Raw genomic sequence first — 14,733 nt, 5'->3', positions numbered from 1 at the left:
TGACCTACCGGAATTGGCCGCTGGTTATAAAATCGCCGGCTCACATCAGGTCTTGATAGTAAACACAAGAACAAGAACTTTCATTCAAAACCGACTCTGATATGAGACTCGGTGCTTGGAAATGGCTGCGTTGTTTAAGGTAATGACAATCAATATGCTTTTGCCACCTTGATATTAATCCTGCAGTTGTTTCTGTAGTTGACAAAGTTTGAATATGAGAGTTATACTAGTTGTACTAATATCCCTCTAGGGAACATCGATCTTAGAAAATTCACACTCAAACAGACATCATGAATGTGATCATCGCTGGTTGCCATTAGAAATCTCTCATGTATACCCACCTCATTTATGTTTTTAGAGCAAGGTACTAAGATTTTATAAATCCCTTGGGAATTGTCATGGGCGTCAAAAAAGGTGTCAAAAAGGCAATAAAAGCAAAATGATTGAATGAGATTTCTGAAAGGTCAAAGTCCAGCGTTTATTCATTTAATTCAGCTCTTTGACACTTATTAAGAATGATTAGAAATTTGATGACTTGTTTTCTTAACATACATTGATAATGATAATAATGCTAGGGTGAAATGAAAAGAATATAAACTCTTTCATAATATTTCACTTTAACTGCTAGTTTTCTTGTCGTAATTGCAGCCTTCAAGGTAGATCCACTGTCCAGTGCATTCCAAATACTGGAGAACATCCAACCATTTCATTAATATGCAGCTCTGTGAGCCATGGTGATCCAGTGTCTAACAATTGTCAGCACAGAGGCAAGGTCTGGGGACTTCAAGATGTTGACTTTTTTTGTGTGGGCATTATTTAGGAAGCTTCAGTGTTCTAAAACTTTTTTTAGAAGCAGGTCATCGTGGGTTTGGAGGTGGTTTGTGTTACTGAAGGTTTTATTTTTCCTGTTAACACCAAAACAAAAATAATATATTGTCTGTCTGGATGGAGACAGTCAAATATCCAGAAAAGGTGGCTCACTGGGCCAGGAGCTGGTGGGTTTCGAGAAGGCTGAAGCTTGTCAGTTAGGTCAATGAAATGTGTCTTATGTTCTTAATAATGGTCTTTTTTAAAAATATTACTGTAATCCTAACCCTTGTATTATTTTTCAGTTTCTGCATACTTCAGCTATACAGGTCACAAGTAAACCAGTCCAGACCAAGGTGGGTATAGGAATTAGGAATAATTAGTAGAGGGAGATGGTTAGGAAACCCCATGAACTTCAAAGAACATAAACAAAAAGGCAATCTCTGATGTTGAACAATCCTGCCATGTGATCAAGTACGTGCACAAACGAAGAGTGCAGTACAAGAAAACATATGGATAGGGTTTGTGAATATGCGTATTCGAGTACAAATAGTTTATTGAATTATTTGAATTTTTTTTTCACTTTCTTTAAATCTTTGTCTTTGTCACCTTGAATGTCTTATCACTATTATTAAATATTTAATAAAACATGTTAGAAAACTAGGAAATTTTTCTTTTCTGTTTTTCTCAAATTTTTGTCAGATTGATGGCAGGCTACAATAATAAACTATAATCAAGTTTTATAAAAGAATTATGAAATTTCATCATGAACTCAGAAGAAAAGAGCATTAAATTTGTTTTGCAATAAATGATAAGCATTTGGTAGAGTGCACCTTAGATAGGTACACCTCTGTGAGACAGATTAGTTGAACTGCCATTTTGAGCGTTTGCCCTTTATTGGAGCAAATGAGAGAGAATAAATAAATAAATAAATAAATAAATAAATAAATAAATACATAAATAAATATATAAATAAATAAATAAATAAATAAATAAATAAATAAATAAATAAATAAATAAATAAATTGGAGTAGCTAATCACTCTTATTGCAGCTTGTAAGCTGAATTGCGAGAGCACAGATTCAGACGTGGTCGAATTAAAGGCATGGGAAGGCGCCTCAGGCAGCCGCCATACAACTCATGTCTGACCACGGATCACAGCTAAGATAGAAATTGTTGGTTTTATGGAGGGAGGAAAGGAGAGACCAACTAACTCAACTCACGTAGGAACCGGGAATCGAACCAGGAACCCAGTGGTGAGAGGCACAGGCACTACAGAGCGACCCTCTGCCAACTGAGCCACCTAGGAGAGCGTGGGGTAGCCCCTTTAAATTATTTTGTATTATGTGCATCAGAGTGAAGCTGTGGAGAGTAAGTGGCTTGGCTTACTAATGAACATGGGGGATACGCCACACCCAGAAGACTCCTACATACCAGGCGCATCCCGCGAGAGAGTCAAATACATACGAGATATGCTCAGTAAGGCAGTGCAAGCCAAGAGGACACAGGAGGGCGGTGACCTTATGCCAAATGTAAGATTCATAATATTAGGAGTGGAGAAAGTGTAGTGTGGTGATGTGATGGCTAAACAATTTGGGAAATATTTTACATGCTATTTTTGCATGCAAGATGTCCCTTGTTTAGGCAGGCCTTAAGATCACATTTTGGTGCTTCTGGGAGAAGGGCTAGCGGAGCAGAATGATGACCTGATGCAATTGAAAAATACTGTATCATATTGGTGTCATGGGGAATTCCCCTCTGTTTTGAAATCCCCACACCCAAGCTTGAACTTAAAAAAGTCTTAGAAAGTCTGTTGACATTTTTTTAAAGAAACAAATATGAGATTTTGTTTGTATTGGTTTTGTTGTGCCTAATAAAATATTTATTTGTTTGTATTTAATTCTCAGGTAATTGCTAAAGAGGTTCGACACCTTTACAACGAACTTACAGCCCAGGTAATATTCATGTTTTCATTCATTTATTATTCCCCATTAAACATAATACATTATTTTGATACCATAGTATTGTCTGTCACTTTTTAAAAATGAGCACCAAAAAGACATGCCTTGCCTTGTGACCAAACCTATGTCTGGTGTCTAAACTTGAATTAGTATTTTGATGTTTATTTTAGTTCTTCTATATCTTCTTCTTCAGAGCGAGAAAATGGCGTTTTTCCTTGTTCTTGAGCACGACCTTGGAGTGGACCACAGCAACATTCTTCATTTGGCTGAGAACTTGGTCAACGTTAAGGTACAAATTGTTTTCAATCACTTTTATATCAGCTAAAGCCCCATTCAAACAACACACACCATGCTGGGATGTGCTGTGAAGAAATTCACCAACAATTCCACTGATTTGTAATCAACCGAGCCTTGTTGGTTCACTGTTGTGTCTTGAACACAGCTGTCCCCTGGGGGACTCTCCATTAGACAGGGGGAACTCATCCTACTGTATCTTATGTATTAATTTCTACTGTAAATGCTATCCCTGTGTACTTTAATTAGTGCTTCGAAATTGCTTACACATTGACCCCTCAACCGGCCTGTACCGGCTTTGGGAAGTACCCACAACCCAAAAAATTCATAAATTCAAAATAAACACAACAAGATGAAGATACTCAGGCATCAGTCTAAGGGATAAATGGTCTTGCACATATGCATCCAACCAAGGTGTTGGCATCTACTCTTAAGCCAAATAATAGCACAGGTTCTTTGACAAATCTCAAATCGAACAAGGAGAGAAAAGCAGAATCACCCCTCTCAATAAAATGCTCAAAATACCACACAAGGGAGAGAGATCAGCAAACACAGCTCAAGACACAAATAGATACCTTTATTCTGATCCTCCAGGTACATTTCCTTGGCCTCAAAACACAATGTCCATTCCTTGAAGGATTGTACAACCACGAAAATATCTACGTATTGCAAAGCATTCTGGGAGATCCAGGGGAAAATTCACGAGGGGAGGGCCAGTCAACACTCCTCTCCCCAAAGTCAGATGGTTTTTTATAAGTCTTTTCACCCCGAAGCCAAACGAATCAATTCCAGGTCATACAGACCCAGAATAGCAGTGTAAACAATTTTGGAATCAATTTGGTTTCAGAAAAGACAGCATTCAGGAAAGCTGTGGTGATTCATTAGAAAATTATTTTCTCATCCGGGCAAAGCCAAACAAGAAAAAATCATCATGAATCCACCTTTGCTTGCATAAGCAAAGCACTCAATTATGCCCCAAAAGACTTTATGATGTCCTGAGACACTCTCCTAATATGCTCATAGCTGTATTTTTGATGAAAAATACAAGCAACCATCAACTTGTGCTGGCTTCAGCACAACGACGAGGGATTAATAGTGGGGAGCGCAAAGCACTGTTGGAAAGCTGACTGACTAGGTGCAGCTGTGTTTGACTTTGACGGGCTGTATAAAACTCAGAATGGGGGGGGGGGAGGTATCTGTTTTCAGTCTGTTTTTTGTAAATTCAGCTCCAAAAAAGCCAGGAGTCAATGGGTTAAACCACACCAAATGCACTATCTTTAAGGGGTAAGAATTTCTGTAGAACACTCCCCAATGGTAATTGATGGGATTCCCTCCCCCCTATTCTGCAGTGTTTGTTCCTCTCTTGTATTGTGTCTAAGGCACAGTTGTTCTCATTAGCAGGGTTTTACCGTACTGTTTTCCATCTGTTGTGTCTAGGACACAGGTATCACTGCAGTCTTGCGTGCAGAGGACCGCCTTCGTCAGGTGCTTGAGCCACACTACATCCAGCTGCTTTCCCACATCAGCCGACTTGAGGGCGGAGTCAAGTTTATTGTGGACATGCGCAGTGACCTGCAGGTACGTATTAGGTAACTAATTGCATTTTTAGTATTTCATGTCAGGATGGTCATATTAGCAAGACTACAGCATCTGATATGTTGCACTAGATTACAAGACGTGGCTCACTTGTTATTTGGTGCACATCATACAATTTTTTTTACAGTAGATCAACTAGGCTCACAGCTCATCAGGCGCACATCACACTAGATCACACAAAACTTGGCTCACAGCTCATCATGTGTTGAGTCTTGTACCTTCAATCAATGCTAGACCATGTGTTGAGTCTTGTACCTTCAATCAATGCTAGACCATGTGTTGAGTCTTGTACCTTCAATCAATGCTAGACCATGTGTTGAGTCTTGTACCTTCAATCAATGCTAGACCATGTGTTGAGTCTTGTACCTTCAATCAATGCTAGACCATGTGTTGAGTCTTGTACCTTCAATCAATGCTAGACCATGTGTTGAGTCTTGTACCTTCAATCAATGCTTGTCATGTGTCATGCTAGACCATGTGTTGAGTCTTGTACCTTCAATCAATGCTAGACCATGTGTTGAGTCTCGTACCTTCAATCAATGCTAGACCATGTGTTGAGTCTTGTACCTTCAATCAATGCTAGACCATGTGTTGAGTCTTGTACCTTCAATCAATGCTAGACCATGTGTTGAGTCTTGTACCTTCAATCAATGCTAGACCATGTGTTGAGTCTTGTACCTTCAATCAATGCTAGACCATGTGTTGAGTCTTGTACCTTCAATCAATGCTAGACCATGTGTTGAGTCTTGTACCTTCAATCAATGCTAGACCATGTGTTGAGTCTTGTACCTTCAATCAATGCTAGACCATGCGTTGAGTCTTGTACCTTCAATCAATGCTAGACCATGTGTTGAGTCTTGTACCTTCAATCAATGCTAGACCATGTGTTGAGTCTTGTACCTTCAATCTATGCTAGACCATGTGTTGAGTCTTGTACCTTCAATCAATGCTAGACCATGTGTTGAGTCTTGTACCTTCAATCAATGCTAGACCATGTGTTGAGTCTTGTACCTTCAATCAATGCTAGACCATGTGTTGAGTCTTGTACCTTCAATCAATGCTAGACCATGTGTTGAGTCTTGTACCTTCAATCAATGCTAGACCATGTGTTGAGTCTTGTACCTTCAATCAATGCTAGACCATGTGTTGAGTCCTTTACCTTCAATCAATGCTAGACCATGTGTTGAGTCTTGTACCTTCAATCAATGCTAGACCATGTGTTGAGTCTTGTACCTTCAATCAATGCTAGACCATGTGTTGAGTCTTGTACCTTCAATCAATGCTAGACCATGTGTTGAGTCTTGTACCTTCAATCAATGCTAGACCATGTGTTGAGTCTTGTACCTTCAATCAATGCTAGACCATGTGTTGAGTCTTGTACCTTCAATCAATGCTAGACCATGTGTTGAGTCTTGTACCTTCAATCAATGCTAGATCATGTCATGCTAGACAATTCCTCAACCCAACATAAACCACTGACACTGTTTTGTGTTTGGCATAAGAGAAGTTTATTATAAAATCACTACAAACTGATAAATGAAAAACTAAAATAATAATAATAAACCTCTCTGCCACCCTTCACACAAAGCTCAGGGTGGGAGGGCGGGAAAAATATGAGCTTGATATATAAACGTTGCAAAAGAACAAAGAATTATCGAGTGAAGCTGTGAACGTGTGCTAGCAATCAAGACTAGAGATAACTGAAATACAATATGCTGGCTTGAGCAATTAATCCCTTTAAGCTAGGTGCCCAAAGGGGGGTAAATTCCTCAACCCAACATAAACCACTGACACTGTTTTGTGTTTGGCATAAGAGAAGTTTATTATAAAATCACTACAAACTGATAAATGAAAAACTAAAATAATAATAATAAACCTCTCTGCCACCAAACCACCGGCCAAACAACAAAACAGTGCAGAAGGCCTAAGTACTGGCCTGAATGGAAGCACGTAGCTGGGACGCAAGCGCCAATTTTGATTGATTACTAAATTCTAAATACAATTTGTAAGAGTCACTAGCCCAATCACCATACAACTGTATCAATTCCCCTGGTACTCCGTGGTTAAACGCCCAAGAGGCACAGCCGGGTCGAAATGAGTGACCCCGATATGAGTCAGCATGAGCAACCCCCACTGAGCAAAGCGCCAGACGAAATTCGGTAACAAAACTGGACTTCGTCAAAGCAAACGGGCCTGAATGACCAAGCAATAAAAACAGCGGTTTGCGTGCAGAAGCGGGTACCAGGCGAATCATGTTGTTATAGGCAGCGACCGGACATAATAACGAGTCTGGAATACGTAACAGAGGAATGTGTAATCGACGCTGACCGAACTGAATAGTTTTTTTGTATGCTTAAACGTGACGATAAGCCCGTGTTCGTTACACAAAACATCACCCCGTGTGAGATCGCGGGTAGGATTAAATGCCTTAATAGAAAGCGGTACGATATTAGCTATACGCGCCATAAGAAAAAATGCAAAGAGAAATGCGCAATACAATGTAGAAGAGTTAGCATCATGTTGAAAATCTACTGTTCGCGCAACTAGCAATAAAAGGCTAGGAGTTACCGGTGGAGCCCTCTGAGGTACATGTGGTATCCTACGGGAAACTCCCCGCAGGGCTAGGGATAAACTAAAATCCTTAGTAAATGCATAGTCATAACCGGCGAAAAGATGTAATAACTTGACCCCACTTAAATAATTACGAATCGAAGGTGGTGCAATCGAACGACTGAAAAACTGTACATAAAGACAGACCGTATCTATGTCTGCTGGTAATGGAGTCAAGTCAAAATATAAGCAAAATAGAAAAAAGGCCTTAAACTGAGTCTTTAAATTACTATATGTCCCTGTGCTATATCTTTAGGGAACTTGGAACGGGCAGGCGAGAAACCACAAAGTTCGGGCGACCAGAACGAAAAACTAACTCATGTGCGTACAAATAAAAATCATTCGCCTGCTGAGAGTCACGAGGAAAGGCCGTGGAAAAACCACGACAGTCTAGAACACCAGCCTCCACCGGCTGAGGAAAAACACACATCATGAATATAATCAGCGCCCGTGGAAAAGCCACGACAGTCAGGAACTGCAGCCTTTATCGGCTGGGAGCAAGCATCAGCATTCAAAGCACAAAACGACATATCCGGAAATGAAGCAACAGTAACGGAAGGAACGCCCCCAATGTCTTGACCAAGGGCGAAGTTTATCAGTTTTTTGATTCCCCTGAAAGCGGACAATCAGATGAATCCTCTCTATGCGATTCCTGTTTTCTCGATTGTACCCAACAAGCCGCACAAATATGTTTTACCCATTGTTGTATTCCCGCAGGAAATGACACCACCAAATAATATCCTTGCGAAATTCCGCGGTTAAATTAACGTGAAGATGATTGTATTGAACTGTTCGTAGCAGACTTAATAAGCGCGAGATAAACACCCGACTCTGACGAACACACTTTGAAACAAACACAAGTTTGCCAACTAGGGATTGTAACTCCCGTTTGCGAGCAGTTTTGCGGTTCCTCCAATCATGTAAGAGAAGCTCTAACTCCGCTAGCCGCTCAGGACTAACTGACAACGTAAATGAATTCGTGTCTACCATCACTCCCAAACACAGCATGAGCGATGAAGGCGGACAAGCTTTGGAAACAGATTCGATCAGTCCCAGAGAGGAGAGAAGAGTCCCCAACTGCTCAAAATCGGAAGTCGCAGAGCTAGCCTCAGAAACCCCAATGAAATCATCCAAATAATTAAATAAAACTTTTCCTTGCTGTCGATGAATCCAAGCTACCGCTGAGGTGGCGCGCTGACATGCCTGAGCAGCAGAGCGTAACCCCATAGTTAAAACAGTGTCAAAGTAATAATGTCCATTCCAAATATACCCAAGTAAACGGTAATCGCCGGGATCCACAGGAAACTGCCTATACGCCTGCCGCAGATCCCTCTTATAGAGAAAACAACCCGGGCCAAACTGCACGATCGCTTCCACAATGTCATCTATAGTGGGATAACAAGTCGCGAACGGATCTCCCAGAAAACTATCACACGGAATACCATCATTTACTGAACCGCCCTTAGGCCAGCTCAAGTCCACAATTACCCTACGTTCTTCAGAATCTCGCTTGGGAACCGTGTTCAACGGTGAAGTAACAAATCCACCCCCGAAGGGAGGATCCGTAAACGGCCCAGCGACACGACCAAGCGAGACTTCACGTTGTAAATGCTCTGAAACTTGAGTCGCAAAATTGAGCGCACCCCGGTGAGTGCGAGCATCAAAAATAGGAACAGTATCGCCAGTGAAACCCACCGGCCAACCAAACTCCAGGAAATCACAAATCATTTGGTCGTCATAATCATACAACAAAGTCCTCCAAGTATTGATCTTTAGGGAACTTGGAACGGGCAGGCGAGAAACCACAAAGTTCGGGCGACCAGAACGAAAAACTAACTCATGTGCGTACAAATAAAAATCATTCGCCTGCTGAGAGTCACGAGGAAAGGCCGTGGAAAAACCACGACAGTCTAGAACACCAGCCTCCACCGGCTGAGGAAAACACACATCATGAATGCGAGAAACCACAAAGTTCGGGCGACCAGAACGAAAAACTAACTCATGTGCGTACAAATAAAAATCATTCGCCTGCTGAGAGTCACGAGGAAAGGCCGTGGAAAAACCACGACAGTCTAGAACACCAGCCTCCACCGGCTGAGGAAAACACACATCATGAATATAATCAGCGCCCGTGGAAAAGCCACGACAGTCAGGAACTGCAGCCTTTAGCGGCTGGGAGCAAGCATCAGCATTCAAAGCACAAAACGACATATCCGGTAATGAAACAACAGTAACGGAAGGAACGCCCCCAATGTCTTGACCAAGGGGGAAGTTTATCAGTTTTTTGATTCCCCTGAAAGCAAGTTTAGAGTAAGCAAGTTCAGTTCTTTCATCAGAGACCACGGGAATGCTGTTGACAACAGAAGGAAGTCCCAAAGCTCAATAACAAACCCTTCGACGGCTTGGCCGGTCACTCGAATGCTTTGAACGCCACGTGGCATCTTGTCCCATTCTGCAGTCTTGTCGTAGCAGAGATCTGCTGTGTTGAAGTCAAGAAACGCAAGTGAAACCGCAAGGAGGCCTAAGGCCGTACCAGCAAGAGTTTTAATAAGAAATACTGTCTTGAAAGATTCCCACGCAGTTGATCTGAACGAAGGAAGTCTTTTCGGCCATGATCTGGGATCTCGTTCTTCGGCTTCAGGGGGATCAAACTCACGGAACACATCGTCGGTCTCATCGAAGTTGGTGAATTCTTCGAGCTCATGTCGTTTTGTAGTTTGAATCAGGTTTCGAAGCTTTTCCGCGGTGCCTTCCTCTTCGTTGCCGCGCTCTTTTGATGCATAGTTCTCGATCAATACCACTCCTGTGCAATTTTCAAACAAAAATGCAAATAAAGCAACTATCTCAGCTATCATTGTCGAACTGATGGATTTCCGAGGAAAATTATAGCCACAAAGAGCACTTTTGCAATCAAAAAATATGAGCTTGATATATAAACGTTGCAAAAGAACAAAGAATTATCGAGTGAAGCTGTGAACGTGTGCTAGCAATCAAGACTAGAGATAACTGAAATACAATATGCTGGCTTGAGCAATTAATCCCTTTAAGCTAGGTGCCCAAAGGGGGGTACATGTGTTGAGTCTCGTACCTTCAATCAATGCTAGACCATGTGTTGAGTCTTGTACCTTCAATCAATGCTAGACCATGTGTTGAGTCTTGTACCTTCAATCAATGCTAGATTATGCCATGTGATGTGAGGTTGTGTCATGCTAGACCATGTGTTGAGTTTTGTACCTTCAATCAATGCTAGATTATGCCATGTGATGTGAGGTTGTGTCATGCTAGACCATGTGTTGAGTTTTGTACCTTCAATCAATGCTAGATTATGCCATGTGATGTGAGGTTGTGTCATGCTAGACCATGTGTTGAGTTTTGTACCTTCAATCAATGCTAGATTATGCCATGTGAGGTATGAGGTTGTGTCATGCTAGACCATGCCATGTGAGGTATGAGGTTGTGTCATGCTAGACCATGTGTTGAGTCTTGTACCTTCAATCAATGCTAGACCATGTGTTGAGTCTTGTACCTTCAATCAATGCTAGATTATGCCATGTGATGTGAGGTTGTGTCATGCTAGACCATGTGTTGAGTTTTGTACCTTCAATCAATGCTAGATTATGCCATGTGAGGTATGAGGTTGTGTCATGCTAGACCATGCCATGTGAGGTATGAGGTTGTGTCATGCTAGACCATGTGTTGAGTCTTGTACCTTCAATCAATGCTAGATCATGTCATGCTAGACCATGTGTTGAGTCTCGTACCTTCAATCAATGCTAGACCATGTGTTGAGTCTTGTACCTTCAATCAATGCTAGACCATGTGTTGAGTCTTGTACCTTCAATCAATGCTAGACCATGTGTTGAGTCTTGTACCTTCAATCAATGCTAGACCATGTGTTGAGTCTTGTACCTTCAATCAATGCTAGATTATGCCATGTGATGTGAGGTTGTGTCATGCTAGACCATGTGTTGAGTTTTGTACCTTCAATCAATGCTAGATTATGCCATGTGATGTGAGGTTGTGGCATGCTAGACCATGTGTTGAGTTTTGTACCTTCAATCAATGCTAGATTATGCCATGTGATGTGAGGTTGTGTCATGCTAGACCATGTGTTGAGTCTTGTACCTTCAATCAATGCTAGATTGTGCGGCTCCTTAAATTTCCTATCCCATGGGGATGGTCTTCTGTGCAAGACTCTTCTCACCCATTGCTCTATAGTGCCCAACACAAAAAAAAACACTAAACTAAATCACGCTAGACCATGCCACATCAGGTATAAGGTTGTATCATGCTATATCATGTCACGCTAGACCATGCCATGTCAGGTATAAGGTTGTATCATGCCAGATCATGTCACGCTAGACCATGCCACGCCAGGTATAAGGTTATGTCATGCTAGATCATGTCACGCTAGACCATGCCACACCAGGTATAAGGTTATGTCATGCTAGATCATGTCATGCTAGACCATGCCACACCAGGTATAAGGTTATGTCACGCTAGACCATGCCACACCAGGTATAAGGTTGTATCATGCTATATCATGTCAATCTAGACCATGCCATGTCAGGTATAAGGTTATGTCATGCAAGATCATGTCACAATAGTCTATGTCACGCCAGGTATAAGGTTGTGTCGTGCTAGATCATGTCATGCCAGATATTAGCTCATGTCATGCTTGATTATATATGTCACACTAGACCATGTCAGATCCTGTAAGCTTGTGCTACACTACATCATGTCACTCTAGACCACGCCGCGTCATGCTAGATCATGTCATGCTAGATCATGTCATGCTAGATCATGTCAAGCTAGACCATGTCAGATCCTGTAAGCTCATGTCACGCTAGATTATATATGTCACACTAGACCATGTCAGATCCTGTAAGCTCATGTCACGCTAGATCAGATCTCACTTTATTCCTTGTATAGGATGGTCTTACGAGCGAGACTCAGCTCACAGCTCGTCAGGAGCTACAGGCGCTCAGCACATCAATCAAGCATCTTCTTGCACAGTGGTTCTCTGTCGGTCTGCTGGACCTTCAACGGGTCACGTGGAATTCACCCTGCAGCGTCTCTGAAAAGGTGATCAACTAGGACTTTCTCCTAACTATGTTCAATATCAGCTAAGAGCCTGAGTAATGAGAGTTTAAAATAATTGAAATTGAATACATTTTCTAATCATTAATCCTTCTGAATTTTTCCTTGTCAGATTCGACAGTAATAGAGTTTTGCCTACATTTGTGTCGCAGGTTATCCGTTACGAGGCTGTGCACCCTATCCAGGGCTGGGATGACCTCAAGCGGCGTCTGGCACCTGATAGAAGGTGCTACATATTCACCCACCGCTCAATGCCCCAGGAACCCATAGTGGTGCTGCATACCGCTCTCGAGTACGAGATATCGGATAACATACAGGTATTAAAGAATTTCAGGCAGCCTACCCATAATACACCACTCGAATACGAGATATCGGATAAAATAAGGTATTAAAGAATTTCAGCCAGCCTAACCGTGATACTCCACTCGAATACGAGGTCTCGGATAACATACAGGTATTAAAGAATTTCAGGCAGCCTACCCATAATACACCACTCGAATACGAGATATCGGATAACATACAGGTATTAAAGAATTTCAGCCAGCCTACCCATAATACACCATTCAAGTATTAAAGAATGTCAGTCAGCCTTCCCACTATGCAACACTCTTTAGTATGAACTCTAAGACAATATGCAGGTATTAAAAACTGTTTCAACTTATCTTCTCCTTTCAGTCCATTCTTAGTGAACCCGAAGTTGACATCGATGACTGTGAATATGAGCTCGAAAACAGAACCACAGCGATTTTCTACTCCATATGTTCGACACAGAAAGGTAACACCCCCCCCCCCCTCCCCGGCCTACCAATCATGACCATCACCCAGGAAAATGAACACATTCCAAGAGAGAATCGTAAATAAGCGTTGCAACTTATTTACGGGTTTAGAAAGCCAGTACCGGTCTTGATAACCCATATTTTCGGCCCAAAGATGGGTAAAATTTCAACCTCTTTTTTTTAACATTCATGACCCTATCTTATGTGTGCAGGATTGAAAGCCAGACAGCCACTGTAAATAGTTGGTGATACAGTCGCATCACTAGCAGGCTTCTGTTGTAGTGTGTGTGATGGAGCAAATAAGTCTAATTTTACAGTACGAGGCGTGCTACCTTGGGCACCTTTGACAGTGTGAAGTAGATGGAAGTAGATGGAAGACAAGTGCTATCTGATTGTTCTGAACTTCACTAGCCAAGTAGCGAGGCAATGAAGCACGCCAGAATCCTCCTAGTTATGAAGCTCGTGTCAAACAAAACTCCTGATTTTCTCATGTTGGATATCGTATTAGATAAGCTTTTTAACACTCTGTATTGGTGGCCACGGTAGCGCGCGTCGCATGGTAAACTTTGTCTTGGTGGCCACGGTAGCGCGCGTCGCATGGTAAACTTTGTCTTGGTGGCCACGGTAGCGCGCGTCGCATGGTAAACTTTGTCTTGGTGGCCACGGTAGCGCGCCTCGCATGGTGAACTTTGTCTTGGTGACCACGGTAGCGCGCGTCGCATGGTAAACTTTGTCTTGGTGGCCACGGTAGCGCGCGTCGCATGGTAAACTTTGTCTTGGTGGCCACGGTAGCGCGCCTCGCATGGTGAACTTTGTCTTGGTGGCCACGGTAGCGCGCATCGCATGGTAAACTTTGTCTTGGTGGCCACGGTAGCGCGCGTCGCATGGTAGACTTTGTCTTGGTGGCCACGGTAGCGCGCGTCGCATGGTAAACTTTGTCTTGGTGGCCACGGTAGCGCTCGTCGCATGGTAAACTTTGTATTGGTGGCCACGGTAGCGCGCGTCGTATGGTAAACTTTGTCTTGGTGGCCACGGTAGCGCGCGTCGCATGGTAAACTTTGTCTCGGTGGCCACGGTAGCGCGCGTCGCATGGTAAACTTTGTCTTGGTGGCCACGGTAGCGCGCGTCGAATGGTAAACTTTGTCTTGGTGGCCACGGTAGCGCGCGCCGCATGGTAAACTTTGTATTGAGAGACACAGTAGTGCGCGTCGCTCGCACTATACGGTTGGAGCAAAATTTAGTAGAAATTCAGCTTTCGTCCGCAATCCAGAAACTTAACATCCCGTTATCCAGTTACTGACTTGTAGTCATTTCCAATTCTCTCTTCAGGCCTGGCAGGGGTGGACTTGGGGAACTTTCTCATCAAGCACGTGGTCCGCGAGCTTCAACACGAGTTTCCAAATATTACCCAGTATGCAACGCTTTCGCCTATCCCAGGGTTCCGTGCGTGGTTGACTTTGGAGCTAAAAGACGCTATTGAAAACAAAGGTACAAATCGTCATTCGTTGAAACTTCTTATGTTTAAGGCGTAGATTTACAGTTTGGTGACCCACCCAAATTGAGACAGTCTCGACCCAAGGGTACCCCTG

The 14,733-nt window shown here is 42.6% G+C and overlaps 3 protein-coding genes across 4 annotated transcripts in view; 1 reads left to right on the top strand and 2 right to left on the bottom strand.

Moving 5' to 3' along the window:
* The first annotated feature begins 20 nt into the window (after positions 1-20).
* The window catches only part of LOC5508657 (malonyl-CoA decarboxylase, mitochondrial), a 20,242-nt gene continuing 5,529 nt past the window's right edge, over positions 21-14,733 (top strand). Inside the window, exons 1-11 of one of the 2 annotated variants that reach the window (XM_048721875.1) lie at positions 21-139; positions 649-767; positions 1,113-1,163; positions 2,163-2,339; positions 2,715-2,762; positions 2,962-3,057; positions 4,500-4,640; positions 12,201-12,353; positions 12,521-12,685; positions 13,044-13,143; positions 14,474-14,632. In XM_048721875.1, the coding sequence (XP_048577832.1) occupies positions 732-767; positions 1,113-1,163; positions 2,163-2,339; positions 2,715-2,762; positions 2,962-3,057; positions 4,500-4,640; positions 12,201-12,353; positions 12,521-12,685; positions 13,044-13,143; positions 14,474-14,632 (1,126 nt within the window). In that variant the 5' untranslated portion in view covers positions 21-139; positions 649-731. Of the gene's footprint in view, positions 140-648; positions 773-1,112; positions 1,164-2,162; positions 2,340-2,714; positions 2,763-2,961; positions 3,058-4,499; positions 4,641-12,200; positions 12,354-12,520; positions 12,686-13,043; positions 13,144-14,473; positions 14,633-14,733 lie in introns of both variants that reach the window. The other variant, XM_048721874.1, reaches the window with a different exon arrangement.
* Positions 7,160-9,479, bottom strand: LOC125559853. Its single transcript, XM_048721876.1, has 2 exons — positions 9,350-9,479; positions 7,160-9,187 (listed from the first exon to the last, which is right to left on the bottom strand). Exons 1-2 carry the CDS (start codon positions 9,477-9,479, stop codon positions 7,962-7,964), a joined length of 1,356 nt encoding a protein of 451 aa, XP_048577833.1. The 3' UTR covers positions 7,160-7,961.
* On the bottom strand, positions 9,545-10,123 carry LOC125559854. Its single transcript, XM_048721877.1, has one exon. The coding sequence runs from the start codon at positions 10,121-10,123 to the stop codon at positions 9,545-9,547; it is 579 nt and encodes a 192-aa protein (XP_048577834.1).

The sequence above is a fragment of the Nematostella vectensis genome, chromosome 14 (assembly GCF_932526225.1).
Source record: "Nematostella vectensis chromosome 14, jaNemVect1.1, whole genome shotgun sequence".
NCBI lineage: Eukaryota > Metazoa > Cnidaria > Anthozoa > Actiniaria > Edwardsiidae > Nematostella > Nematostella vectensis.
This window is presented reverse-complemented; position numbering and strand designations above follow the sequence as displayed.

Bases quoted from the DNA above. Each gene is read 5' to 3' on its own strand.
- LOC125559854 (XM_048721877.1), bottom strand. From the start codon at position 10,123: ATGATAGCTGAGATAGTTGCTTTATTTGCATTTTTGTTTGAAAATTGC.
- LOC125559853 (XM_048721876.1), bottom strand. From the start codon at position 9,479: ATGTCGTTTTGTGCTTTGAATGCTGATGCTTGCTCCCAGCCGCTAAAG. The intron at 9,188-9,349 runs GTGTTCTAGACT...CGGTGGAGGCTG, and splicing joins TCCTCAGCCGGTGGAGGCTG to GTGTTCTAGACTGTCGTGGT.